The sequence below is a fragment of the Oculina patagonica genome, chromosome 4, assembly GCF_052425735.1.
Source record: "Oculina patagonica isolate OP01 chromosome 4, crgOcupat, whole genome shotgun sequence".
Classification (NCBI taxonomy): domain Eukaryota; kingdom Metazoa; phylum Cnidaria; class Anthozoa; order Scleractinia; family Oculinidae; genus Oculina; species Oculina patagonica.
The window spans coordinates 25,321,655-25,349,479 of record NC_135761.1 but is presented as its reverse complement, the minus strand read 5'-3'; the positions used below and the strand labels follow the sequence as shown (position 1 = coordinate 25,349,479).

General features: G+C 39.4%; 1 protein-coding gene and 1 pseudogene across 2 annotated transcripts; both read right to left on the bottom strand.

Annotated features, from left to right (window-relative positions):
• Positions 1 to 3: 3 nt before the first annotated feature.
• On the bottom strand, positions 4 to 9,764 carry LOC144648263 (uncharacterized; annotated as a pseudogene). Its single transcript, XR_013569677.1, has 10 exons — positions 9,707 to 9,764; positions 8,622 to 8,664; positions 7,077 to 7,607; positions 5,862 to 5,950; positions 4,560 to 4,805; positions 3,709 to 4,008; positions 3,088 to 3,396; positions 2,383 to 2,436; positions 1,289 to 1,408; positions 4 to 759 (listed from the first exon to the last, which is right to left on the bottom strand). The product of XR_013569677.1 is annotated as an uncharacterized LOC144648263 (transcript).
• Positions 9,765 to 16,246: 6,482 nt separating this feature from the next.
• On the bottom strand, positions 16,247 to 27,814 carry LOC144648262 (uncharacterized). Its single transcript, XM_078507880.1, has 10 exons — positions 27,760 to 27,814; positions 26,795 to 26,828; positions 25,606 to 26,099; positions 24,701 to 24,727; positions 23,058 to 23,303; positions 20,687 to 20,986; positions 19,902 to 20,251; positions 19,113 to 19,167; positions 18,573 to 18,689; positions 16,247 to 17,521 (listed from the first exon to the last, which is right to left on the bottom strand). Exons 1-10 carry the CDS (start codon positions 27,812 to 27,814, stop codon positions 16,890 to 16,892), a joined length of 2,310 nt encoding a protein of 769 aa, XP_078364006.1. The 3' UTR covers positions 16,247 to 16,889.
• Between the last annotated feature and the right edge of the window lie 11 nt (positions 27,815 to 27,825).

The following is a 27,825-nucleotide window of genomic DNA, read 5'->3' as shown; positions in this document are numbered from 1 at the left end:
TTATTACTTCGCCATAAGCGAAAGGTGCAGAAAATGATTTGACGTGTACAGGTGTATAGCAAATAAAGTATTGGCTGAATATTGTAGGATCATCTGTTAATCCCTAAAATCAATCCAATATTCAAATGACTTCATCACAGGTGACTTGATTCCCATCATTTTGGCTGATCAGCTAAAGCCGTGTTCTTTTCTTGGGTGGACTTGATTTCTCTGATAGCCATAAACTGTTTTGTTTGGCCCAGGTCAACAGAGAAAGGACGCCGACATCTTAAGTTTGTTTCCATGTACCCATTTCTGTCATCCCTCTGTGGAATACATCTCCATGAAGATCCCCAATAAACCGTCGTAGCTCACCCAGATCAACAGAGTGGCGTTTCTTGTGTTCGTTCTTTGAAGTCGTAGTCCCTTGCAACTCTTGACTGCATCTATTGGCTTGGCAAGTAGCAGTTGGACATATTTCTCTTTGCAGCCTATCATACACAGGGTTCCCATGCCCATCCACTGCTCCTCCAACTGATCGTCGCCTACCACAGGGCTGTAGCGTTTTGTAGTGTGTGTTCTCATACAGTTGCTCAAACTCTAAAGCTATATCCTGCATGTGCGGTGGCAGGTCAAGCGAACCATCGGCAATGTTGATGTAACTTGGCTGATGAGTTGTGGTGGGAACATTATCTGGTGTCTCGTTCCAGTGCCGATGACTGTTGACGATTCTCTCAATCCAGTCTGGAGAGGAAACAGCATAAGGTGCAACTGTGCAACCTATGTAGAGATCAGTTTAATAATACGAGCAGACGTAAGTTGGTAAACCCTGCCTGCACTATGCTCACTAACCGCAGATAGCTTAGATGGGTATACCTCAAATAGGAGCATAGCCATTTTTTTATGTAATTTGTGCAAACGCTTTTTTACGTTTATTAAGTCCAGGTTACTTCTTGTAGCTCAATGAAAAGGCCGTGTGCTAAAAAAAAGTTTATTTAAGGATAGCAAATTGGAAGGTGTTGTCCTGTTCTGCTGTTTGTCGGCCATACAAGAACACTAAGGAATGTATACCAGTTGTACATAAAGAAACTTTGTAGAAATTTCATCCTTCAGACATTTGCACGATGTGTAAAGTGTATTTTTTGTTAGGTTAGTTAGCTACTATTTAGGTCGTAATTAACGCGTATACTTAATTACTTTGCAAGAACACAAGCGAACAAGCCTCAAGAATGAAGGGAGAGATCACGAGGTGATTTCTACACAAACTGCATTAAAACACTAGAAGACACATAGTCTCTGTTTATCCTACCATTTTCTTTGTGGAAGTGATTTGATGACATCCTCCTTCCCTTGCGGACAAAGATTATCACCAACAAAACTGCCCCAAGAGCAACGGTGCCGGGCACGGCGACAGCCAGAGCAATGCTTACTGCAACATTGTAAGGTAAGAGGTGTCAGGTAAATATATTTAGCTAAAGTCATTGCCATGGCAATTTTTCTTGGACAATTTTGTCCAAGGGGAAAAAGCACAATGAGGTTAACCCTATGTGAAGCACCCCTTCCCAGGTAAGAAAACTTTCACACAAAAGTGCGGGAAATCAAACTGAAGTCTGCACTCTTTCAAGCAAATCGACAACCGTCAAATTTAATCAGTAAAATCTTTGGCCTGTTTTCTTAAGTTTACTAAGCATTTAGAGAAGTGAACCGCCTTATCGTAGGTAGCCTGCGTTGCAGCCGGACGTGTTACAAAATCCTTACTATACCGGAATTTAGTTCGTCTGCAACGCAGACTAAAGCGTAGGGCGCTGGAGTAATTCATTATCAAGGGATATGAATTTGTAAGAAACAACTGTGGAGAATATGACTAATTTCCCTGACGAGGAGCCACTTTCTAACATTTGCAATTCACTTTGTTCTTTCTGACAATGATAATGTCCGTTCAATTTTAAGAGACTTCGTTCTATTACTGAACATTTATTTCCATCTTAGCTATATATTAAAATTGTTTTTTTTTTTTTAATTTTCGGAAATCGCTAAATTTAATATTCGCTATATCTTGCTAAGAAAAAATCGCTAAAATTAGTAGTCGCTAAAAATAGTAACCTTAAGGTAGTAAGGAATAAGTGTAAGGGATATTTTAACAAGTGAGAAAAGAGGGTCTGGATTGGGTTTAACTTATTGCAGAAAGTTGGTCACAATTGTAACTGTCAGCTGGGAAGTGACGCGTTCAACTGATAGCTGAGAACTAAGATATGCAAAATTCACTGATATCTGAGCTCCTGATATCTGAGAAATGAGCTGAAATCTGAACTGATAACTGTAAAATTGCCGACATTTAATTAAGTGATGACCGAGATACCAGCAGCCCCATCCAGACAGAAAACGGTGGCAAGGCTGCATTACCTGTTTGCGATGTACTCGTGCCGCGATCGGGTTTTGAGATTTGGTCGGTCAGGCCTGAGAATCCAAAATGGGGAAAAATCGTTAGTAACGTAAAGCAAAATCAACAAGGAGTAAATCGAAATCCTATTTTAAATCCAACAATAGACGGAACTTGCTAAGTATCTGCACTCGATCGGTCCATGATTCGGAAACCTAGCCAAGTATGGGCGCCCCTCCATTAAGGACCTATTCAGTGTCACAGTTTTACTGTTTCTGAGATTACGATGTTAGCCCTGATATGTTCTCAAGTTTTGTTAATACAGCTTTGATTTTCTGATTTTTAATCTTATCTCTTACAGAATTTCGCTAGAAGGCAATTGAAACTGAGTCGAACTACACGGTTATCTGACAAATACATTGAACTGGTACTGGGTCCATTTGCTGGTTGGTTCGTCGTCTCGGAACGACTTTTTTATTCTGAAAGATACCCAAACAAATATGGAAACATCGTGTACTGTAAAAAGGCCCCACTTTTAGACCCCTCCTTCTGGAGTTAGCTCCCATGGAAAGAGATACATATCAGAGGCGTTTTCTTGTACGAATCGCATTGCGAGGGAACTGCCTTCTCAATGTATGAAGTGTAGGCATCTATTATATTTTACAAAAGTTTTGTACGCTCTACGCCCCTTTGTTATTACCAATTAGCCTTTTTTACTTAGTTCTTACCATCTTTGTCTACTTGCACTGTCAAAGAGCGAGCAGGTCCTTCTCCTCGTCTTGTCAGCCCAGATACACTGATCACATATTTGTTGTATTTCTTGAGTCTGTTGAACGCTAGTGTTCTTGATTCTGTGAACCTGTTACTTGTCACTTTTCGTCTAAATCTCCGTCTCGTTTGGTCTTCTGCAGTTATCTCCACTTTGTATCGCAGTATTTTTCCATGCTGATACTCGAGGGGAATTGGGTCCCATTCTACATGAATACTAGTAGCAGTTTTGTTCCGGACCTTCAGATTGTCAGGTGCAGAACCAGGCACTAAAAAGAAGAAATAGTATGATCGCTTGCTAACATGTCTAAAAGAGACAAAATTTTATCGAGTTTCTGTCTCCTTCTTGTCAGGTCGACCCTGCATCTCTGTTAATGTGTTAGCTACTGTAACCTCTGAGCAAAATTTGATCAGTGGATCCTGGCCAGTTGGTCGGAGGGTCGGTCGGTCGGTCGGTCCGTCCGTCCGTCCGTCCGTCAGTCACCCAGTCAGTCTGCCAAAAGAGTAACCCACCCAGCCAGTCAGCCACGCAGGCACTTATTGTTAAAAATACTTTAGCCTCTACACCATGTTTAACATACCATCCTCGTCAGTTGAAATGACCAATTTTTCACTCCAATTGCCAATGCCAAAGTTGTTGTACGCTCTCAGCCGACAACTGTAATTCCTATATTTTCTGAGTCCTCGGAACGTCCAGTTATGGTTTGCAGGCAGCAAAGTCTCGAAATGTCTGTCTGACACGTTGCCGACTCTTTCACAGGCAACGTGAAATCCAAGAAGTATTCCATGAATGAGGTCCATTCGAACACCTCCCCATGTGAGTCTTATGCTTGTTGAGCTCATGTTATGACCTCGGAACTTGACTGGTGGACTTGAAGGCGCTAAAAGTATTAAAAAGATAAAGATTGAAAGTACCATTGTATACCCAACTTGGGTTGTATAATAACAAACCCCCCCCCCCCCCCCCCCCCCCCCTTTTAAAAAAAAACCCTTTTTTTTTTTTTCCTTCTTTCCCCCCTTACTTTATTTTTTATCTTATATAAACAAATATATTTTTTTTTCTCTTAAAACCCTTTATATAAAAATCCAATACGTAGAATACGAGACAAAATCGGTGCTACACAACCAGGAAGTAGAAACCAATTCTACTTGCAATTGTTTAAATGATAGTTGGCACTGTCTAACAAAACCTTAATTGGGCAAAGTATTATAAATGCATTTGTAGAAGGCAATCATTATGTAGTTCGACGTATGCAATAGAACGAAAAAAACCAAACGCGAGGGGAAAAGCTTGGAAATAACGGAAGGAACTCCCTATAGTTTAGGCCAATCTTTCTGTTTAGAGTAAATCCATAGCTTTTCTATGGGGCGGGGATGTTCTCCGGGTTTCTTTCTCACTCAACAAAGTAGTCATATTGATCTGGATACTCACGTCGTTCGGCACATTTAGGTACACCACAGTACTCCCATCTCACAGACCTATTTGTAGTGAAACACCACGGCCCATCCAAAGCGTACCCTCCTGGATTGCGACATGAATTTCCACTTATCTCTTTGTAAATTCTTCCATTGATATTGTGTTTATGAGGACATTGGGCATTCCACGACTGACAGGTGTACCTGGAAACTGTGACGTTTCTGTTTCCACGGTAACCACGTCCATCTCCATAGAAGCAGTCTGCAAAAAAAGTTATTTGACTTTGTGACGCATAGAATATAAAACCATTACTCGAGAACAATAGTGATGTCTGCAGTAGATAATTAATTATTTAATCAAAACTATAACAAAATTCTCGAACGTGATTGGTTATCAGCAGCCCGATTTGAACACTAATAGGACAGTGTACGGGTCATGCCTGTAATTGGACAGTGTAATAGGACAGTTTACGCGTCATGCCTGTGTAATTGGACAGTACGCATCGTTTGCGCGCTGTTGTTGTGCATGTTGTCGAGTAAACTGTTATGTTTTTTTAGTATTCACAAAGACTTTAAACCATTTCACCGGTAAAGTTTGTATTGTTTGTTTCTCGAAGTTTGTCATAGTTTTGATTAATTGGTAACTGGACATCGTGTCGTCCAATTCGGTCTGTAATCATACTCGTGATTAAACAAATCGGACTCCCGCTTCGCGGTCGTCCGATTTCGTTAATCACTCGTATGATTACAGACCGAATTGGACTCCACTCATGCAGTCCTATTACCATTATTTGTTTATATAGTAAAAAATTAGCAAGTTTACATAATTACATAATGGTCAGTGTTTTTGAATGAAATGAAAAGGATTCCTACTCATAGAACACGACATCCATCACCACTGGTTAATCAAATCTACCGCATTTTTTTTATAATACAGAAGTAATACCACATTGCTCAGCATATTAATGAGATTTCTCCGCTAAAAAGGAGTAACCGTTCCCTGCTATACTACAAATACCCAGGAGTAAAAACTTGGCAATCAAATTTTCCTCTGTCTAAATGATAATTTTTTTTTAATTGCAATACATGTTTTTAAATATAAGTTCGGGGAATTTACAACATGTCCCTTAGTTGATGAGTTCGTTCACTTCTCGTTGCAGTCCCCGAAGAAAATCTATTAATTTTGTAAGAAGAAACTAGATCTTATTCTTGAAAACTATATTCCAACGAAGGTGTTGAAGTACATTCAAAAAACGTCAAAAATTGTCCTGAAGATGTTGGAACCTTGTTCACTGTTAAAAATCAAACTATTTCTTACCTTTACTCTCCAGAACGTTAAGTTTGTCTGCAATCGTGAATAAAAACGCAAAAGGAATATATAAGTGTACGATTTTTAATATTGTCACTCTTAAAATTGACTACGCGAGTTATTAAGGACGTTCGCGCCAAAAATTTCTACTCGATAGATTTCTTTAATTTTTTTGCTGCGGTCAGATAATGAGTTACTTGTGTCAGAAATGCAAAAAAAAGTTGGGGTCACCGACTTCGTTTCAGAGAGAAAGCGTGTGGAAAACTACCCTGGTTTTGAAAAATCGGCGCAGGTAATTCAGCATGGTTTACAGGGTTTATAGTTAAAAATATTGAAGACGAGTAAACGGAGACTAACGATCTTGGTCAAATTTTGTAGAAGTGCGTCTGTTGCATAAATTATTCCTAGTTTTGCCATAGTTTTTGTAAATTTAAACCCTGGAAGCGCATATGAAACTGTCGTACGGCAAAAAGGAAAGCTAAAAAAAGGCGGAATTCAAACCGTCAGTGTGACAAAAAAATCAAACTTCCACTCGATAGATTTTCTTCATTTTCTCGCAAAACGTAGATATTAATTAACAAAAGTGATTCATGAAGAAAAAAGTAGGGGTCACCGACCATTTAAGAGGGCAAATTGCAAGCGAAGCAAGCGGAACGGCAACCCAACCTATATGTTTTTAGAAATTTGACTGAGCGCGCCCTCAAGGTATGACGTGGCATGGCGTTGCGACATGAATTACGTGCGCAGTAGGGATGCGCATAAACAATTAGCGCGAGCGACAAGTAGATTGATTCTGCTGTGAGCTTCATGGAGGCAGGGAGACTCAGGGAGGTACGAAGGTGGCGATTAAGCTATTTTTTTCGGGTGAGTCATGAATTTTGATTTTGAAGTACATGTTTAGGGTTGAAATTTTTCATGTGGTTGAATGCTTTGAGTTACTTTGTAATCGACTGAGCCGCGTTAGTGAAGTGCGCCCCTGACTAAAAGCATGGATGTGTGTCAAACTATAAAACATGTAGTGAGGGCCAACGACAATGTGGAACAGCTGAGAGATTCTTTCCATTTCCAAACTGCATGCACATCACTAACGTTGTTACCCAGGTACTGTCTTATCCTACGTTTAATGCGCAAGGGATTTAGGGGATCGTTCCCCATAACCCATTGCGCTTTAAATAAGCCTGAAGATGTCGCTTGGGCACCAGGCTGAACCGCCTTACCACCTACTCTTTCCACTGACCTCTTATCTCGTCAGGATAGTAGCAGTTGGGCGATTCATTCCGAAATGGCAGAGTTGTGCAGTCTGTTGTTTCAAAGGTGTAGGGGTAATCGGAACCCTGCTGCAACTTTACAAACTCTTCAATTATCTTGTACTCCCGCTTACACACGTTGAATGCCAAATCCTCACATATTTCTCTGCATATTAATTGAGGGCTGGAAGAAATGTAGCAGCGTTTAAAGCTTTTGTGACAGGACACGTCAGCATCCATCTTCAGACATCTTTCCCGCGAAGTAAAAAACTCGTCCACTGCATTATTTCCCGAAGAATAGACTAGTTGCTGCATGGTTAATGTCTTGACTAGTTGATATCTACTCTGCCCTCTTTCGCTGATTTTTAGCTTATTTATGTTTATTCCGTACACTGGTTGATAACCAATGATGTCTTTGCAGGCGCCGCTTGGAAATGTGGCTTGGTATGGTACGCACACCTCATTTGACACATCTGCTGACCATTTAGTGCTGACAGCAGGCACGCACCTGAGGCATAATGATAATATTGGCTTATTCCGACTTTGCTTTTGCCTCTGAGTCAGAAAGTCTTCGTGAGAAACGTTTCTTAGGAAAATGTGGCTTACCTGCAGGTTGATTTTCGTGCAAATCAAACTCATTTTCACATAAAACGTTTTGCGCGAGGACTCGTTTTGAAATAGAGGCAAAAGGCGGAAGGCCCTTTTGACATGAACACGATTTCTTTAAGAAGAATATTATTTGGTGCATTTTGTCCTTCCATCCACACTAATTTGGCAATTTCGGTCACAGGGGCGATTCGATGATCACTGCCTTGCTGGCCCAACTGAGTCATCCGGACATTGCTCGTTTATTAGTATACTTTTCAGCGTTTTAGTACGGACGCAGCAGAAATGGTAGTGTTAACGGAAAACCTTCGATGTAGTTTTTGAAGACTCTGTTTTTAGGTTCCGCCGTGTTATTTCTTTTTCAAATTGAAAAGTTTGTTGCAAAAATGTCTGTTACCTCCGACTATAGCATGTATACTATTTACAATACTAAAAGGTTAAAAATTGTAAAATTAAGATGTTGAAACCAAACGTTTTCGGCTGTTTTCCATCATCGTTTGGTTTCAACATTTTAATTTTACAATTGTAGCCTTGTAAATAGCATACATTTTATCAAGCGAACATTATGGACATCCGACTATAGCGTTATGTAACTATCTGTTGATAATGATGTCCCTGCAGTTAGTGGGCCTGTTATCCAGTGCCTGTCCAAGATACTTTCCTTGGACAGGCACTGCAAACCAATCAGAGAAAAGTTTTGTTTTCTTGGACAATCAGAGAAAACCCATAGCCAGTTTTAAATTGTGTCTTTGACTATAATGATAATTCATGAGTTGACATTTTTAGTTTTTTGGCAAAAAACGTTATTTCTTCTCCAGGATTGGTCAAATCCATACGTGCCGCGTTCAAACTCAATGAAAGACAAAGCCTGAAGAAAGACTAAGTAATATGTAATATCAAGTTAAGGAAGACTTACTCTTTTGTCCCATTTGTGGTTTTTGCTTTCCAGTCAGCAGCTTCTAAAAGGTAAAGACATTAGAGATTTGTAGGAGACTGCTAATTTTTAAATGCTACTCAAGTAAAAGATCACGGTCAAAAGTTGGTCCGAAATGTATGTGTATTCTGTGGAACCTAAAGTTTTGTTTGCAGCCAAATAGCTAAAGGATACATCCTCCCCCCCCCCCCCCCCCAACCCTCCTCTCCGCCCTTGTAGCCGCGTATTCGTATCAAGTAACACCGGCGAAATTTTTGCGGCTTGAATGACATTCGTGCGGCGTGTAAACAAGGCCTTGGATACGTAGACATAACTAAACTGATCAGTTATCCTTTAGCTCACGAATTGCTCTTTCAAAGTGTTTAAAGTATGGATGATGGCGAATGTAATTTTAAATTTAGCACTGAAGAAAGGCCACGGCCAAAACGTTTGTTCATCTTAATTATCAACCGTTATCTCGAGTTATCGATCAGTTTCAAAAAGTGGAAATAGCATTTCGTAAAGCGTCTATTTTTACACTCATGTTGCATTGACTGAAAGAAACCGAAATTACTTTTTGCTCTTCTTAGAGGTCCAGTTAGCTTACGTTCAGCGTTTTAATTTTATCCTCAGCTTCAACCGCCATGTGATGTAGATTCGGTTTAGAATAATCAGTCCTCTTAAACAATCGTTTCTGGAGATAGTTTCATTTAGTAACATTCAGTAACAAAATATATTGAGATTAATGATCAATTGATTCTGAAGTAATTGCGAATACCCAGTATATCGAGCACGAGAGAAAATCAAATAGAGTGTTTGGTAAGGGTGCAAGTGACGGTTCAACACACGACCCGGAAGAAAGTGAACTCGGGCAAAGTTTGACCCGTTAATTCGTGTCTGACATCTCTTCTTAAGCACAGCCTAAATTTTGTGAGGAAAATTAAGAAATTAAAAACGAAGAGTGTGTGAGCCGACAATGCAAGTGCAATGTGGAAATGCGTGGCGAATTAAAGTTGATAAGCGATTTGTTTTTCTAAACGTATGAAATTGAACAAAAAGCAGGCACTAGCTAAAGCCGGTAAAGTTACCTGAAAAGGTACTGAGGACTAAACCGAAAAACAGTGAGAGAATGGTCTGCATAATCATGGCTCCTCCAAACAGCTAGTGAAGAATTAACTTTGCACCGTGAAACATGGCAACGCGTGTTGTACTGAGAGCTGAGATGCCCAATTGCTGAATACCACACACCCAGAGCTGAAACTGACTTAAAGCCGCCCACAGCTGAGATCAAGCGATCCAATTAAATGAGATCACTCTCAACAGATGGCCAAAATACTAACAAGACTCTAACGAGACACCTTAATTAAGCAATCCCACGAATTGATATACTTTGGTAAACAGTGTACTGATTTTTAATCTTTTTGCGACCTTTCTGTAAAAAGTTTGTCTTGCCCAACAATTTGTGTTGATCCATGATAAGTCGTACCTTTCCGTAGCATACGTTTTTGGTTATTAAATCGCTAGAAGCACTTTTTCCATAACTGCCGCAATGCTGTGCTGTGGTGTGTTCGCATAAACACACCAAAGAGACAAGGGAGATAGATCATATTGTGGAGGTGTCTGTATAACAAAGGTAGAGTTCTCTTTCGGACCAAGACAACTCTCCGTTATAGAGCTGTCCTTTGGGAGAGGTTCGACGGTACACTAGTTGGCACCGTGTCTATGATTGTACGTGCTGACTATCATGCTTTTAGATCAAAGGAGTTACCGGTTTACTGTCAACTACGGGGTCTGTTCATATGTTGTTATTCGAATTTCAAAGTTTTTATCTACGCTTTTTCAAAGCATTTTTCCTTTTTCCTTACTCAGCATATAAGTAAATGGCACTTTCGAACAGGAATTTTGTCCTGTTTGTCTAGCTGACAAAGACTCGCTGACAAAAAAAAAACTGCTAAAAACTGTACTGCTTCGACTTAGATTCTCTTGCATACTTTACTACGTGAACACTTCTTTTCCGGCTTTTACAAAATCTTTGCGAATTAACCCTTCAACAAACGCGAAAAAGGGTGTACTTGGGTACGCACGTGTTCAAAGGGCTGTTGAGCAAGGTCCGTTAATCATTTCGTACTTTTAGAAGTACGTAAACGTTTATTACGGCTCATGATTGTCCAAGCAAAAAAAAAAACAGAAATGAATATAAAACCAGAAATAAATGTTTAACTCGCTGTGAACCTTGATTAACCTTGATTGATAAGCAAACATACAAGGTAAACGAGGCATTGCATGCGGATTGGCTGTTTCAGGGTGGGCTAATCCAAATTGTATAATATAACTTTTTTTGCATTAAAACTGTTTGACAGCTTACAAGATTATTAACATTATCATTGCCATGTTTACGACTGACACAAATTTACAGTTTTTAAAAAACTGTCTTATAGTTATTCAGTTCTTAATGTTAGAAGACGGTTGAGTATTGTCCTGTCCATATATGCATCCGTAGCTATAGGCTCAACAAATGATGGCATTTAGGCTTGCTTCCTGTGCTTCTGGTTGGTCAGCTAAAGTCGAGATCTCTTCTTTGGTGCAGATCTTCATTTCTTTGAGAGCAATAAACTCTACGGTATCCGGGAATTCCGTCGCCTCCATGCTGCGTGCATCTCCCTGAATAGCTCCAATAAGCCCTCGTAGCTCGACCAGATCAACAGAGAGGTAGCGCTTGTGTTCCTTCTTTACAGCAGCAGTTTGCACACCTTGACTGTGTAAGTCTTCTTGGTAATTAGCAATTGGAGGAATTCCTCTTTGCAGCCTATCATACACGGAGTTCCCATGACCATCCACTGCTCCTCCGATTGATCGTGGTCTTCTATGTTGCTGCAGCCTGTTGTAGCGTGTGTTCTCGTACATCTGTTCAAACTCGGTAACAATTTTCCTTAAGTGTGGTGGAAGGTCAAGCGAGCCATCAGCAGCAATGTTGATGTAATGTGGTTGTCCCGAGTACCCTCGGGAATCAGTTGTAGTCAACCTCTCAGCCCAATCGGGGGAGGAAATGGCATAAGGTGCAAGTGGATAATTTAAGGCTGGAAATCCAATAATCAACAGATTTAGATTGGCAATTTGTTCTGCTAAAACATGTCGTCTAAATTCCTCTAAAACGCGTACAGCAGTTCTAGAAAAACAGTCCCGTTTGCGCATGTTCTTTTCATGAACAGGTAAGTCGTCTCCCGAATAAATCATGACAAGCATGCAACTGTTCCGGTCCGCAGGCGAAATTTGAGAGCATGCAGTTTGTTTGAAGAGCAAACTGGAAAGATTTATGAAAACAGGAAGCATAAGTTTTGATATTGGTTATAAACCAGCTCCCTTCAGGAAGCTACTTTTTATACCTTACCATTTTCATTATTTACATTCGATGGCATCCTTCTTTCTCGAGCAAAGAATATCGCCAAAACAACTGCCCCAAGAGCGGCCATCCCGGACAACACGGCAGACACAGCTATGATCACTGTAACATTGTAAGATAAAATGTGTCAGTTCTGTATCAACAAGTTAGCGAATTTTTTCTTTAGTTTGGCCAACTGAACTTGACAGTGCAAAATATATACATACAGTAAAATGATGTCTTTGAAATCCGCTGAAGTTTGATAATTTACAATATTCACAATGTGAAACGTTCAGCCCAGATACGATATGGAACGCTGAAATAATCTGTTATAAGGAACATATTCTTGTAAATGGCCCAGCTCCCAACGAGTCTCTCGTAGCTCAGTTGGTTAGAGCGCCCAACCGGTATCTGGGAGGCCATGGGTTCGATTACCGTCGGGGACTCAGATTTTTTCTTTGTCCCACGCTCGTGTCATGTTGAATAATTTCTTCACTATTTATCACCGAGCTTGAAATTTACCATCTTTATTATTTACTACACATTTGATGATTTCGATATTGCCGATCCTAGCAGTATGCAGGACGCGTGTCACATATCAACATAGTAAATGGCCCAGCTCACAACGAGTCTCTCGTAGCTCAGTTGGTTAGAGGGCCCAACCGGTATCTGGAAGGCCATGGGTTCGATTACCGTCGGGGACTCAGATTTTTTCTTTGTAGACAAAACGGCAGCAAGTCTGCATAACCTTTTCCACTTTGTGATTTGCCTGAACATAGGTCAAATTTTGGAATCCAGTCAATTTGGCCTGCGAATAAAATGAAACAAAAAAAGTGAGTTAGGTTTCTTCGTCGGACCTTCAATAAAACAAACAAGGAGTAAACCAAAATTTGATTTTACAAACAACATTTGAGAACTTTAGAAGCGTTGTGGTCTCGAAACATGTACCTTAGATTCCCAAGGTACAAGCAAAATACTAATTTAGCACAAACGTTTGAGGTTTAACAACAGTTGCAATTTTATTCATTTAATTAAAAGCGTTTTTATGAGTGTTCTGCGGTATTACAGTTTGTATTTAATTGGCTATGCTTATTGATGTTCAGTTGATTCTCATTTGATAATACTAAAAAAAGCTACATTTGTATCGCGCAGATTTCATGTGAATATGATCAAATGCGCGTTACGAACGCTAGCGCTCCGAGGCTGATAAAAATCTCGCATGTGTTATATCGCCTAAATGAAAAGATAAAGCGTGTTACCTTCTCCAGCCTAATTAAATTCTTCTTTACCCGTCTGATACTGTATCCAAAAATTGCCCTTCATCATAACAGTTATATTAAAGAAGCACTGTTTTCTTACATCTTGCACAAGGGGTTTTAGGGTTTCTCCCTGTTCCCTTATCCTTCATGCATCAAATGTAGCAGGTGACAGCCCATGGTACCATGGTACCTTGTCAGGATAAATTAGCAGGTTTCATTCCGAAATGGCAGAGTTCTGCAATTTATGATGTCCATGAAAAAACTGGGCTCTCGCTCTGCGAAATCTTTCACATCTTTGAATTCCCTATCGCATACTTCAAAAAGGAGCTTGATGCATGTTTCTCTGCAAATAAATTGAGGTTTGAAAGAAATGTTGCAGTGTTTAATGGCAATAATAACATCGTCCATCATACCCAAACAACTTTGTCGTACAAAGGAAAAGATGCCGTTGATTCCCCCTTTGCCGTCGTGTCTTCAGAAGAAAGTCCTTGGCCATCTGATAATGGCGCTGCTTGCATGGTTTCGCTCTTGTTAAGGTCTTGGTAACTTTCATAGACGGGTAGATAATCAATGATATCATTGCAATAGCTGTCTGGAAATTTGCTTGGTATGGCGAGCACATTACTAGTGGGACTTGAGCCACGGGCTCGCATCTAAGTTAAAGAAGAATTAAAATTAGTCAATTTATTGAGTTGCTTCGATCATAAAGATGAATGTTATAGAATGTCTTACTGTGTGACTTTGTGTTTGATGATATCTAGCTACGATGAACGATTTTAAGGTCATTCCACCGAAATAGAACTGTCGATAGATTTTCGCTCAAACTTTGCCTACTGGTTGTTCATCCCAAGAGAACTTTACTTTTGAAATAAAAAGAGGGTTCCCATTATTCGTTTAGGAGCAGGAAGGCCTTGAATATGCCCCGTAACGTCTTACAATATCAGCAATTATATTAACACGAGTGCTGGCAAAGTTCACAATTTTTCGTTTATTATTTATTTTTCTACAACATAAATTTGTTCATATTATTCATTTTATTGAAAGAAGGTGATTGCTGGACTCAGAAAAATAGAAAAAAACGATAGGCCCTGGTTCTCGTTTACGAGAAAACGACGATTTATCTCTCTTGCGAGCCAAGCTGTATATAAAAAAAGCCGCCCTTTTCTTAATGTGCGCCCGCTAATCGTGCGTTAAATTACGGCGCAGTACGGGATGCGCAATGCATTGAAAATGAGAGAACGTTAAGATAAATGCTTCGAATCGTTTCATTATTAGGTACTTCCGTTCTCGGTGTTCCTGCCGCCACACCCAAAGCTGATCCGGGGAAGTTACAAAGGGATACTAAATAAAGAAAATCTGTTGAGCTTATAACAGCGTTTACTCGAACTTCACTGAGACAGTGCAGTAATTTTTAAATATAGAATGAGTAAGTTTGGGGTAGAGGCTTGATTTTGTCCCTGTTTTTGTTTTTGTCGTGTTTAAATTTCAATCAAAGTTTGTATAGACTATGTATTAACTTTTAGACTAGCTATGAGCTGGAGTTTTCTTTGCAAATAGCTGAGAGGCGTTTCGCTCGCGGAAAACGAAAGCAAGCATTTTGATTTCTTACGTGGAAACGTTCCTCGTTATAATCAAACAATCAATTTTAATGTAATCATCTTGTCAGGGATTAAAACCATTTATTGAATAAAAACGCTATTAACACTTCCAACAAATGCATCTTACTTACATCGATTTATCACATGCCACATTTGCTTTACACCATATTGTAATATTTATTTTACCTATAATTAATTTAGTAAGATAAATGAAAAGAGTTGCTAGTCTATTTTTAAATCCTGAAGATGCAGGTCATATGTCAGCGGTGGCAGTGATACAAACAACAGCCAAACAAATGCATGCAGATCGTGGTTAGCCTCTACTAGCAAACCAAAGCAACTGCATCTAATTATGTTGTATTACCACTGACTAAAGTTATCATACACACTCTCTTTGGCTGAGACATAGATTTCCTATTTAAAGTAGCTCAGTATTACTGTTCAATGTCTAGACACATTGAAACAGATAATCGTGGTTGTAAATTAAAGTGCCATTTTAAAGCACTCTTTCCTTGTGGTGTATTATACACTACTTGTGTTGCTATTCAAAAAACCTGGAGTCACTCTTATGTGGTTCAGAAGTGGCTTTCCCAAGCCTTTTAACAACAACAACAACAACAAAAGCTATTTTTAGACAGTTGAAATATCAATTACAAACCTTCAGTTAACTGGTTTACATATGTGTTGTGTGGGAGTTATAATTATGCATTGTTTCTGCTTGCTATTGCTTATGTTAGATCACTTGTACCGGTTGAAATACAGATGAGGCCTACAAAGGTCACGCGCGCATTTTGATACAAAATTCTCTCTCTTAAATTGTAACTTAAACTTCATACAAAGAGGTCAAAGAGAAATAAATGACCTTTGTAAGATAATACACAAGAGTCAAGAAATGATTCCCACCTCTGGTAGAGTGTTTTATGTCACTTGTCCGAAGGGGGGGGGGGGGGGTACTAGACATAATCTCAGGTAGGGGGGTGCGGCCCGGCCTCCTAAACCCTGACCCTGTTTAAGACATGAACCTCTGATACCCGGTCTAAGTCATAAAAAAGTACCTCACTGGCTTTGTTGTAATCGTGAATTAAGCTAAATATCAATGCCGAAATCAACGTAAGCCACTCAGCAATACGGAAGAATATGTGAAAATTCGACTTGTGGCTAAGTTTGTATAATAGTCTACAAATTTACACCTCTGCAGGCATATAAGCCTATCTTGTTTGGCATTGGTCCATGTAAAGATACCCCGTTTAAGACAAAAAGGGGTGAAATATATACCCCATTCAAGACAAAAAAGCCTGAAAACCATTCCCTTTCGGACCGCGCGTCCACGTTAACCCCACCCCCCGGTTACTTGTTACGAATTCAAAGCTATAGTGACGCGGTATTGGCTTTTCCTTTCATTTTGCAACCAGCTTGCACTTTTTAACAATCAGAACAGTATCATTATTACTCATTACCCCTTTAGTACTCTCACGAGAATCGAAGTTTAATACTTAAAAAAATAAATACTGGCTAACCTTCACCTGGCAAAACGTAGAAAGAATCGAAAAACAAGCAGCACCACATGAAATAAGTGCTCAATGGCTAAACACTATTACAAGGTTTCATCCAAAGACTTAAACGCATAGAAATTCTATATTTGAAATACAGTTAGTTGATATTCAGCAACCCATAGGCCAGAGGTCTAATGTTAAGCTAGCCTGTGGCCATAGTCTGCTATTTCCTTTGCTTGCAAGTTAAATAGGGGACGTCTGTACGCAGGCTAACGTTTAGCCTGTCTCCTCCGAAAAAATCCATTTCGAAAGGCACAAAGATGTTTCTAAAAATTTACTTGTACGAAAATAACCAGATTACAGATGTGAAAATCTTTAAATAAGCCCGAAAGGTTCTGGAAATGTGCTGAGTTTAGGAAAGGTTGTTCGCAGTTGCTTGTTCGTTGAAAAGTGTCCGAGCTACAGAATAAGGCGGTCGTTAATTAGTTAAAGTCATGATAAGTTCTCTGTACCAAAGCTTTTTTCTTTCAATCTGTAAACAGTTAACACGTAGCGTCATTGTGACATTCTTTTTGTGCTTGTGGTTGGTCAGCTAGAGTCGTGTTCTCTTCTTTGGTCCAGGTCTTCATTTCTCTCAAAGCAATAAACTCCCTTACATGGCCCATATCAACAGAGAAACGTCGCCGACATCTTTGCTTCACGGTTCCCATTTCTGTCATCTCCATGTCGGATGCATTGCCCTGAAGAGCCCCGATTAACTCTCGTTGCTCTCCCAGATCAAGAGACTGGTGTCGCTTGTGTTCCTTCTTTACAGTGGCAGTCGCTTGCACGCCTCGACTGCATCTATTGCCTTGGCAAGTAGCAGTTGGAAATATCTCTCTTTGCAGTCTATCATACACAGGTTTCCCTCGCCCATCCACTGCTCCTCCGATTGATCGTCTTCTTCTATGTTGCTGGAGCCGCTTGTAGCGTATGTTCTCATAGAGTCTTTCAAACTCGAAAACGATATCCCGCAGGTGCGGTGGAAGGTCAAGCGATCCATCTGCAGCAATGTTGATGTATCTTCGTTGATGAGTTGTGGCGGAGACATTGTCATCATTCCAATGAATGTTGACGATTCTCTCAATCCAGTCGGGAGAAGAAATGGCATAAGGTGCAACTATACAACCTGAACCTGCGTAGAAATGTAATTGTAAACAAGTTCAGGCTGGTAACAAGCGTTAAAACACGTTGGCTGCATGATGTATGATGTTCCTCAAAGATTACTTAGATGGGCATATAAAATATGCCATTATTTATGTTCATACATATCTCACCCACGGCTTTTCTTTATAACTATCCTAGCGGTACGCGGTAGGTTTGTCACATTTGAACCCAGTTATATGGCCCAGCTCCCACGAGGTTCCTGTAGCTCAGTAGTAGAGCGTCCGACTGGTGCACAGAAGGTCATAGGTTCGACTTCTGTTGGGAGAGCTCGAAATTTTTTTCCGAGAAGCTTGAGTCACTGACTGAAGAATATATTTCTCATTGTCTTTCTCTAACTTGAAATATGCCTTTTTTTCTTGGGAATATAGTGTTGATAACACATAACTTTTAACGTAGAAACACGCGCCCAGCTAGGGTTTTAATGTATTCTTATCCGTCTTATGCCAGGAAATTTTCAGAAATGCCACGACAATGCTCCGACAAATCATTCAAAATGGGTGCAGCCACTTTGAACGCAATAGCGTTGAACCGCGTTTTTCCTTTATCATATTCGGGGTTGAACACACTAGCTTTTAGTTCAACGATAATGACGCCATGTGGTAAGGCCACTTTAGAAGCAGAAAAGGGGCTTTTCCCGGTACGGCTGTTGATCGACCAAACGAGAACACAAGTACAAATTTGTGTTTCAAGTCATTGTAAAGTTCTCTTTTCCCCCTAAGTTAATGGCTCCCACATTGTCTTGCATATATAGCTGTAATGTCACTAATCTGCATTTGCACAATATTTAAAAGGTGGCATCTTTAGGCTTATGACTAAAGACAACTGTGTGCCCTGCCGATCTGCAGTGATCAAAATTCTTAATTTAGGTTACTTTCTCGTCATTTCACTTCATTATTTGTATAGGAACACGAGGAAAAGCCACTGGAATGGATCACATCTCGAGGTAAATTCTACAAACTGCATGAAAACAAGCAAGACATTTTCGCTTCCCACTTATAGAAGATTACATTTCGTCCTACCATTGTTACTGCGGAACTGACTTGATGACATCTTCCTCTTTAGGACAGAGTAGATCACCAGGGAAACTGCCCCAAGAGCCACTGTGCCGGGCAACACGGCAGCCACAACTATGCTAACTGTAACATTGAAAGGTGAGACGGAGGTTTAAGTTAAATTTAAGGCCAGTCAAAGCCCTTAGCCCTTAGTTGCATACAAACGTATGGAAAACTAAACTGGTGGGTACAATGTTTTTAGCAATTTCACATCTATCAATTTGGTAAATTGTTTGGCGGAGTATTGATAAATTTACCATATATTTTAGATCAGCGAACCGCCGATTGACTTAGGAATTGCAATCTGGGGGCGCGTGAGTAATCTATTATCAAAGGATAGCAATTTGGCATTAGCTACTATTTTTTATCTAACTTCCTTTTGATCATGCTTTCAAGCTTGTTTTAGCAATTAAAATGAGCGTAAGAAATATTTATAAGACGTTTTACGGTGATAGATCTTTTCAGGTTTTAATAGTGACCAGACGTACAGTTGCAAGTATGCATTACCTATTTGTGAGGTGCCCGGGCTGCCGTCAGGCTTTTGGTATCCCGTCAGTTTGGTCTAAAAATTGAAAGTGAAAAAATAATTTATCAGTGAGATGTAATTTAACACCAACATAAAACCTGGTCCTGGGGCCCATTTGCCTGGTTGACGAACTATATTGTTCTTCAAAGAAACATAAAAGAAGGACAATTGGTGTTATGAAGAAAAAAATCTTGTTATTTTGTTTTTTTGTAATTCTAGATACACTTGAGTGTTTGTGCTAAAAGGTATTTTATTTACTGTATTTATGATTACAACTTTAGTACCTTTGACTTTTCTGGCCAAACGGTCAATGCAGGTAGACACATTTAAAAACATTGCAGCCGAAATTACGATTCCTGCTTGTTTAACCAAAATATTGAGATCACCACCGAGATAAGAAAGAAGTGTCTGTCTAGTTCAGTAGTGTAACCTAAACAGTCAAATTAGTTTCGTTATACTATTTACCCGGGGGGGGGGGGCACTTCCTATAAATGGGCTATTAGGACATTCGCCTCTGCGATTCACTTAAGTTTCCCTCCTTTCTATCTTTTACTCCGTTGCTTTAACTACAAGGTATGTGACAGGTTTTGCGCTAAAACAATTTTACAACAAATTTGAACTGGAACACGTTTTTCTAGAAGGTGTCTCTTTGGCGAAAAGAATTCCTTGCCCATCAACTTTGCTTACTTAGGTCTGTTCTCCAAGCTGTGCGACTAGAGCTACAGCTTAAGCCTTGCATATACTTTTTGTCAAGCATTTTTCCTTTCTACGCTCCTTCCGTTATTGTCCAACAAACATATTTCACTTAGGTTCTTACCATCTCCTTCAACTTGCACTGTCAAAGAGCGAGCAGGTCCTTCTCCTCGTCTTGTAAGTCCAGACACACTGATCACATATTTGTTGTATTTCTTAAGTCTCTCGAGCCCGAGTGATCTTGATTTCGTGTACTTGTTATTTGTAACTTTGCGTTTCTGTCTTGTTCGTTCTTCTGCACTTATTTCCACCTTGTATTCCAGTATTTTTCCAAATTGATACTCGAGGGGAATTGGGTCCCATTCTACATGAATACTAGTAGCATTTTTGTTTCGGACCTTCAGATTTTCAGGTGCAGAACCAGGCACTACAAAGAGAAAATATGTGTTCGTTAAGCAATATGCCTGACTATATACCTTCAGCAAGGGCACAAATTCTCCTGCGTTTCTGTCTCCTGTTTATCTTGCACATGCATGTGATCTCTGTTGATATGTCAGCTTCTTTAACCGCAGAGCAAGTTCTGCTAAGTGAATCCTTTCATTATTTGTCAGGTATTAAGTCTGTCACTTGTGGGCAATCAGTTCAGTCAGTCAGTCAGTCAGTCAGTCAGTCAGTCAGTCAGCCAGCCAGCCAGCCAGCCAGCCAGTCAGTCAGTCAGTCAGTCAGTCAGTCAGTCAGTCAGTCAGTCAGTCAGTCAGTCAGTCAGTCAGTCAGTCAGTCAGTCAGTCAGTCAGTCGGCAAGTCAATCAATCAGTTATTGCCAAAAAATGACAACACAAACCTCCACTCCATCTTAACATACCATCTTCATCCGTTGAAATGACCAATTTTTCACTCCAGGTACCATTTCTGTAGTTGTTGTACGCTCTCAGCCAGCAACTATAATTCCTATATTTATGGAGTCTTTTGAATGTCCAATTATGCTCTGTAGGCCCTAAATGCTTGACGTGCCTGTCTGACACGTTGCTGACTCTCTCACAAGCAACATGAAATCCAAGAAGTATTCCATGAATGAGGTCCTTTGAAACATCTCCCCAAGTGAGTTTTATACTTGTTGAGCTCGTGTTGTGTCCTCGGAAATTGGCTGGTGGACTTGAAGGCGCTATATGATAAACGAATCCTACTTTTTATTCTTGTAACACTAACATTCAACATTTTACACAGCATTGCTTGTAGCTCAACACAGCTGCTGCTATTTATGCAAGCATTTTATATGCATCTTACTTTTAATTTATTTTTATATTTTTGTTTTCATTTTAGCGGAGCTCCCAGCGGCCCGAAGGGCCGCAGAGCAGAGCCCCATACCCATAGAAAATTAACAGAACCATGTATTCGAGTTTTCATGGTCATCATGGCTAGCGGCACGGTTCACAGGCGCGTACGACGTACGTCGTGCAACATGGCGGCCATAGTCATCCGGAATTTTTAAAACGTCTTAAACCGAAACGAAGATTTGTTTTTCGCGCGCTTTCCGCGGCTCCCCGCGGCTACACAACCGATATGTCACGTATGAAACTACAGCAGTCTACACCTGCAGTGTTTAGACGAAGAAACGGTTTGGGAAACCTTTCTTTCTGCATTTTTCAAGCGTTTTTGGAGGAAAACTTTTTCCCTACAATTTTTCAAGCATTTTTGGAGGGACATTTAAGCATAAAGCTGAGTATCTATTTTTCATTGTTGAAAAGCTGCAAGCTGCTTTTGGCGTTGCTTAAAACTATTCTAATTTTGAATAACTAGTACACTGCCGTAAGTTGATTTTCTTTGGCTGTCAATGAAGTCGAATCCTAATCCTTTGCCGTGAGAGTTTATTTCTTATTGCTGTGAGTTTATTCCGACTTTTAGCCTTACATTTTCTCGGCGGAAAAAATTCATACAGTATAAGTGACGTTATTCGAAGTGCTAAACGACGACAAAGCAAAAAGCTCGAACAAAATAAATTTATTTATACTAAACTTGCTATGAAAAACATGTTTACCCAATCTAGCTCGAGCGCGAGGTGAAACGAGTAGTTCAAAGCGCGAGTAGTTCAAACAATTATTTTGCTTTAGTGTAGCCCACTTTTACACTGAATAACTACAGTGAATAGAGATGATTTAGTATACGTTTAAATCTGTTTAAACTTGCACACGGTAAGAAATAAAAGATAAGTTTTAAATTTGCGTACGTGACTGAGCAACCCATTTCAGTGCGCTGATGTTAAGACAAATATAGGAAAGAAAAGTAAGACGGTAATATGCCCACAAAATATATTGACGTCATTTTGTATAAAGCAAAACGATAAGTGGATCGTAAAACTATTTTCTATTCTTTAGAAAGGGCTGAAGAGAATAAACTCTCAATTAATTTTTAGGCCATTAGTTGTTCTGCCTCGAGATTATGATGGATTTATATTTTTATCTTGCACCTATGGGCCAGCGTATACATTAAAGCTTTGACCGCATATTTATCAAAATGAAAACATTGTTACGTTACTCCAGCAAAAAATAAATGAATAAAGGGGAGCTTCGCTTTTAGGCTTGCTTAAATCTATATATTACATTTTACTGTATCCTGGTCTAGGTATGCCACAAAGGTCCAAATGGCAATTTTGGATTTTCCAGTTTACCTGTAATTACTGTGCATGTTTTGTCATGCTGTATCATGTTATCGATTTTATACCTCACATGGCATATGTTACTTTCCTCTTAAGGCCCTGTTATCTGGGACTTAACTTCGTTGCAAACCACGTAAAAGATAAAATCGTTGTAACAAAAGCCTATGCATCCAGGAAGTAAAACTTAGTACTTCTTTAAGACGATTTAGCCATGTCCACGATATCTGATACTGCAATGTTTCAAGTTCCACGGAAGTTTGTATCGTATAATAGAGTTATTGTTTTAAAACACATTGGCAGAAGCAAGTCGAGATGTTATTCTTAGGCAAAAAACAAACAAAAACTCGAGAAGAAAATCTTTAACATAATTAAAGGAACTCCGGTGACTTCTACCGCAAAACAGTATGGGATGCTCCTCAAGTAAGGGGCAATTCCATCGTTTTTTTGATCATGTAAGTATAATTTTGGATTTCTTCTTACTAAAAAAGGTGTTTATATGAATCAGGATTTACGTGCACTAGTAATTTCATTGTTTTGGCACTGAGAAAAACGTTTTCAGATGGCATGCCAATCTACTTACGCCGTTTGGGACATTTAGGCACATCACAGTACTCCCATCGTACGGTCCTATTTGTGGTGAAACACCACGGCCCATCCAAAGCGTACCCTCCTGGATTACGGCATAAATTGCCGCTAAGTTCTTTGTAAATCGTTCCATTGATATCGTGCTGATGGGGACATTGGTCATTCCACGACTGACAGGTGTACCCAGAAATTGTGACGCTTCTGTTGCCACGGTAACCACGTCCATCTCCGTAGAAGCATTCTGCAAAAAAAGAAGATTGATTATTTATGGGACAAAGTTTCGAGAACAACTGGAAAGCGTGCTAAAATTTTGCCGTTAAATAATGATCACACATTTTCTGCTGAAAGTTGTTTCCAATACGACTCTTTTAATAAGTATATATCAAGCTCTAAATATTAAATTATTAAATGTGAATTAAAATTAAATTTTCCTTGCTGATTGCCATTTTTTAAAATTTAACAATTAGATTATGATCTCGAGATTTCTATGAGGTGATAGCTGATTCGGCAGAATCAACTATCTCCTCATAGAAATGGAGAAGGAATAATCTAATTGTTTTAGTAGAATTCTAACTCATTTTCCTTCAAATAATAATTTCTAAATATTTTTCTACATATTTAACCCCACGCTTTAGCGAAAATCACGCGCGCGGTCTGAATTGTAATTTAAAACTTTCAGTTGTGCACTCACGCTCATTTGTTCATTTAGTAATTGTAAAGTTTTACCGGTGAATTTCCTTCCTTTAGCCTTCTCGGGAATTGAATTTTTCAATAATCTAAACTTCCTTTCCAAATTTCAGAGAAACGAGAAAATGTCGCCATTCTGAAGACGACCTTCAGCCACTGCACACTAATTATATAATGGCATATTATAGCTCAGCCAATCAGATTGCAGCATTTGTATAAGTATACTAGTAGAATTCTACTAATAGTTATTATTATTCATTTAAAATATCTCTTCGTTTCTGATTGGCTTTCAATCCCCGGCTAATTCCAACTAACCGGCTAGCACCGACCAAATTTGGAAGACGCTTCTATTATTGGACGAATGACGTAATAATTATTGGACGATTGACGTCACGCAACAACGGCTTTGTACAGAGCTCAGCCGAAGGCGAAAATGGTCGCTAAATTTCAACATTGCGACGAAAAAATGGCCAAAATATTAGATGATAAAGATAGCAAAAACATCAAAAAAGCTTCGAAGGGAAGTCACTTGATTTTTAAGCTTATCTTCAGGAGAGAAACATCCAAAAACCAGCGACACCGGAGGAATTGGCCACTGTTAGCGAAAATTTTACGCCAAAGTTAGTAGCCATTTTAATTCAATTTGTGTTTTTAGAGCTCTTGGAAATATTTTGAATGAATAATAAAACAATTATTGAATTCGTCTTTCGTATGATATGAAGAATTATGCAGATCTCGGAGGGTCACCCTCCGAGATCTGCATAATTCTTCATATCATACTTAGCCTCATCCAATAACCATGGCTTTTTATACTGTAAAAAGAAATTAGATATTGGTAATTTCTTCCTCCCAACCCAACGAAGGCATCGATGCACAGTCACAAGCAAAACGTTTTAACTGTCCTTCAGATTTTTTATACCTCTTAATGTGTAAAGACAAAATATCGCTTACCTTGACTCTCCAGAACGTTAAGTTTGTCTAACGTAAATAAAAAGAGAGGTATTAATGTGCAGATTTGCAACTATCGCTCTTTTAATTTACAGTAAGCACCCACGTGTAAGAACCTAGTGATTAAAAATCTGTGGGCTACATGTTTTCCATTTTCACGTCTATTATGTTAGAACCTGCAAAGCTTTAAACGTTTAACAGTTTCTCATTGAAGAAATAAAAAGTAGTCTCTAAAATGCAAGAAATGTACCTGTACAATATCATCTCTAACTGTATTTGTTTAACTGTACGTGCCAGCAGACTGAAGGAAGTCGCTTCTTTAGTAGGTAGATTTGTAAAAGTTTGTATCTGCACTGTATTTGCCTAGAATGAAGCCTTCCTTTTCAAAAATACGTTTAACCCTCGGAGGTACAATGGAAGAGGGGGGGGGGGGGGGGGGAGGTGGATGTTATCTCCCCTTGAGTTTTTTTTTGGTTTGAAAATTCGTTTTTTGGAGGGAGGAGGGGGGAATGGTGTTTTGCTTTTTCTGAAAAGGTTAACATGTAATCTTTGGGGGTTGAGAGTTGGTACCTGACGGTTTATTTCGCATTTTCTATTACTGTATCTCAGCCTTTTTGTAACACTATTTAACATAGGAAGAGAAGCTAGAGATTTTGGGAATATTTTCCCATAATCAATCCTAAGTTCCTTCCCTGCTCACCAACTCCGGTGGTCCAATATCATGGAATTGCTTAAAACTTTTATCTTTACAAATAACGCCCCCTCGTGTGCCAGCTTGGAAACAAGGCACGGTATTTTCCGACACCCAATGCGCAAGGAAACGTAGGGTATTTCCCCCCTTCGTAATCCCTTTTGCATCAAATGAAGCAGATGCATGAAAGCCCAGGATAGCAGTCCCCTCCACTTACCTCGCATCTCGTCAGGATAGTAGCAGTTAGTCGATACATTCCGAAATGGCATTTTTGAACAGTTCATGGCTCCAAACCCGTCGAAAGAACCGGATCTCCGCCGCTGCTCTACAAAGTCCGCTAATATTTTGGCTTCCCGTTTACACACGTTAAATATCAAATCCTCGCAAGCTTCTCTGCATAGTAACTGAGGGCTGGACGAAATGTAGCAACGTTTGAAGTAATTATGACAGGTCATGTCGTTCTCCTTTTCTAGACATCTTTCCCTGTCAGCATAAAAATTGTCCGTTGCATTATTCCGCGAGGAAGTTACTCGTATAAATGTCTTGATTACTTGATACCTGCTGTGCGCACTGTCGATCATTTCTAGCACCTTTTGGTTTATTGCGTAGACTGGTTGATATCCCAGTATGTCTTTGCAGGAACCCTTTGGAAACTTGGCTTGGTATGGTATGCACACCCCCAGTGTTCTTTCCCGTGTTGCAGGGAGACATCTAAGGCGATGAAGAATGACATTCTTTTACTTTTTAATCCATGAAAAATAATCAGCAAACCAACTGAAAGAGATGGCGCTTACCATTTGTAATTCGGTTTGTTTTTTGTTGATGGGAGACTGGAACTGGGAAACCGTGCAAATAGTAAGGAAGTTTCCGACGTTCCTTTCCAAAGGGATAAACATGCAGCTTGCAAATGGTAAGAGAAATTCCAGTCGGTTCATTCTAACCGGAATTGCAAGACAGCCTCTGAAGGTTGTCTGGAATTCCCGAACAATTACCCTTTCCATTTGCATTCCAACTGAAATTTCCGTTAGCCAAATTTTGGCTAAATTGTAAGCTTCCCAAAAATCCCAAACGGAATTTCCCGATGGAAAATGTGCGTTCCATTTTCTCTATTTGCTAGTTCCAAATTCACTCTGTAAATTCGTACCTTCCGTAAAATAGACATGGAAATGAAACACGCGCATCCCTGTGGAACGTTCCATTCGGGTTTTAACGTGCCCCATTTACTACAACTGTCTACCAACCGGTTTTTCCGATTCAATGGTAAACAACCGATACTTTTTTCCCGATGACCAGATCCATAGGTGCCGCGTCTAGGGTCTAGGGTAAGGAATGTCATTAAACACCAGGCACAGAAAGCGGAAGAAAAATTATGCGCGGCAGAAAAAAAAAAATAAATAAATACATACTCCTTTGTGCTTGTTGTTGTAGAGTTTGCAGCATCTAAAAAGGAAAGATATTTATTTAGACATTTCCTGGAAACTGCCGATTAGCTATTATAGTAAAAGTTCAGGCTGATGTGTAGAAGCCTTATGAATAGCAGTTCTGAATGTCAACTTTATAGTTTAAAGCCAAATGTATGGGGAGCTAAAGCATACATAAAATTCATTATTGCTTGAAAATAAGTCACCTTATCTCACGCTGGTAATAAAACTCCCTGAGTTAATTATATTAGCATTTTTAAGCTGATCAGAAACCCTTCGGTATCAGAAATTGTTTTTTTTAATGTACCAGAAATTCGTATAAAGATACCATCTTAATTGAGATTTTTCTGGCCTTTGCACCTAGCGAAAATGTATAACTGAGGAAAAAATACCATTAAGTAAACCATTTCACGTAATGAGCTCAAATCCTTTCAACCACACTTTAAAATGTTAGCTAGAACACTCTTTACTGAAGTTGACATTGCATTTAAATTGTACATGTACAACCAGGTCGTTCATATACAAAGGGTTTATACAAGTTCATAATAGAGTTTCAGATAGCTTAAGCGTCAGCGTTTAATTTTAGTTTCATCATCTTCAACCTTATGTGGCGTGGATTCGGTCTGAAATAATCAATATCCTCTTGTACAGTCGTTTCTCCCGGACGTTTCATTCAGTAAAATACGGAATGGTAATTTCTCAAACGCAGTATATCACAGAGTAAAGGTGTAGTTGTTAGACATGTTTGATCTGCGATTAAAATAGAAAGCAAGAGATTTGAACATGCGACGGTAAATTAAGAATGCAAAAACCAAGAGCCGATCCGACAATGCATGCAACTAAAGGCACAGGATTGCAGTAAACTGTAATCAGTGTTTAACTTTGTAACTTGGTGGTATAAAAGTGACACTACTTTCATCACCTTGAAAGCTCGCGCTAAAATACACTACCTGAGGTGCCAAGAACTAAACCGAGGGACAGAGAAAGAATGGTCTGCATAAGCATGGTTCCTCCAA

Excerpts from the sequence above, each read along its gene's own strand:
- LOC144648262 (XM_078507880.1), bottom strand. The coding sequence starts at position 27,814 with ATGCTTATGCAGACCATTCTTTCTCTGTCCCTCGGTTTAGTTCTTGGC. Across the intron at positions 24,728-25,605 it reads CTATCCTGACGAGATGCGAG|ACAAACTTAACGTTCTGGAG; the intron begins GTAAGTGGAGGG and ends TATTTACGTTAG. Across the intron at positions 23,304-24,700 it reads TAACGTTCTGGAGAGTCAAG|AATGCTTCTACGGAGATGGA; the intron begins GTAAGCGATATT and ends CTTTTTTTGCAG.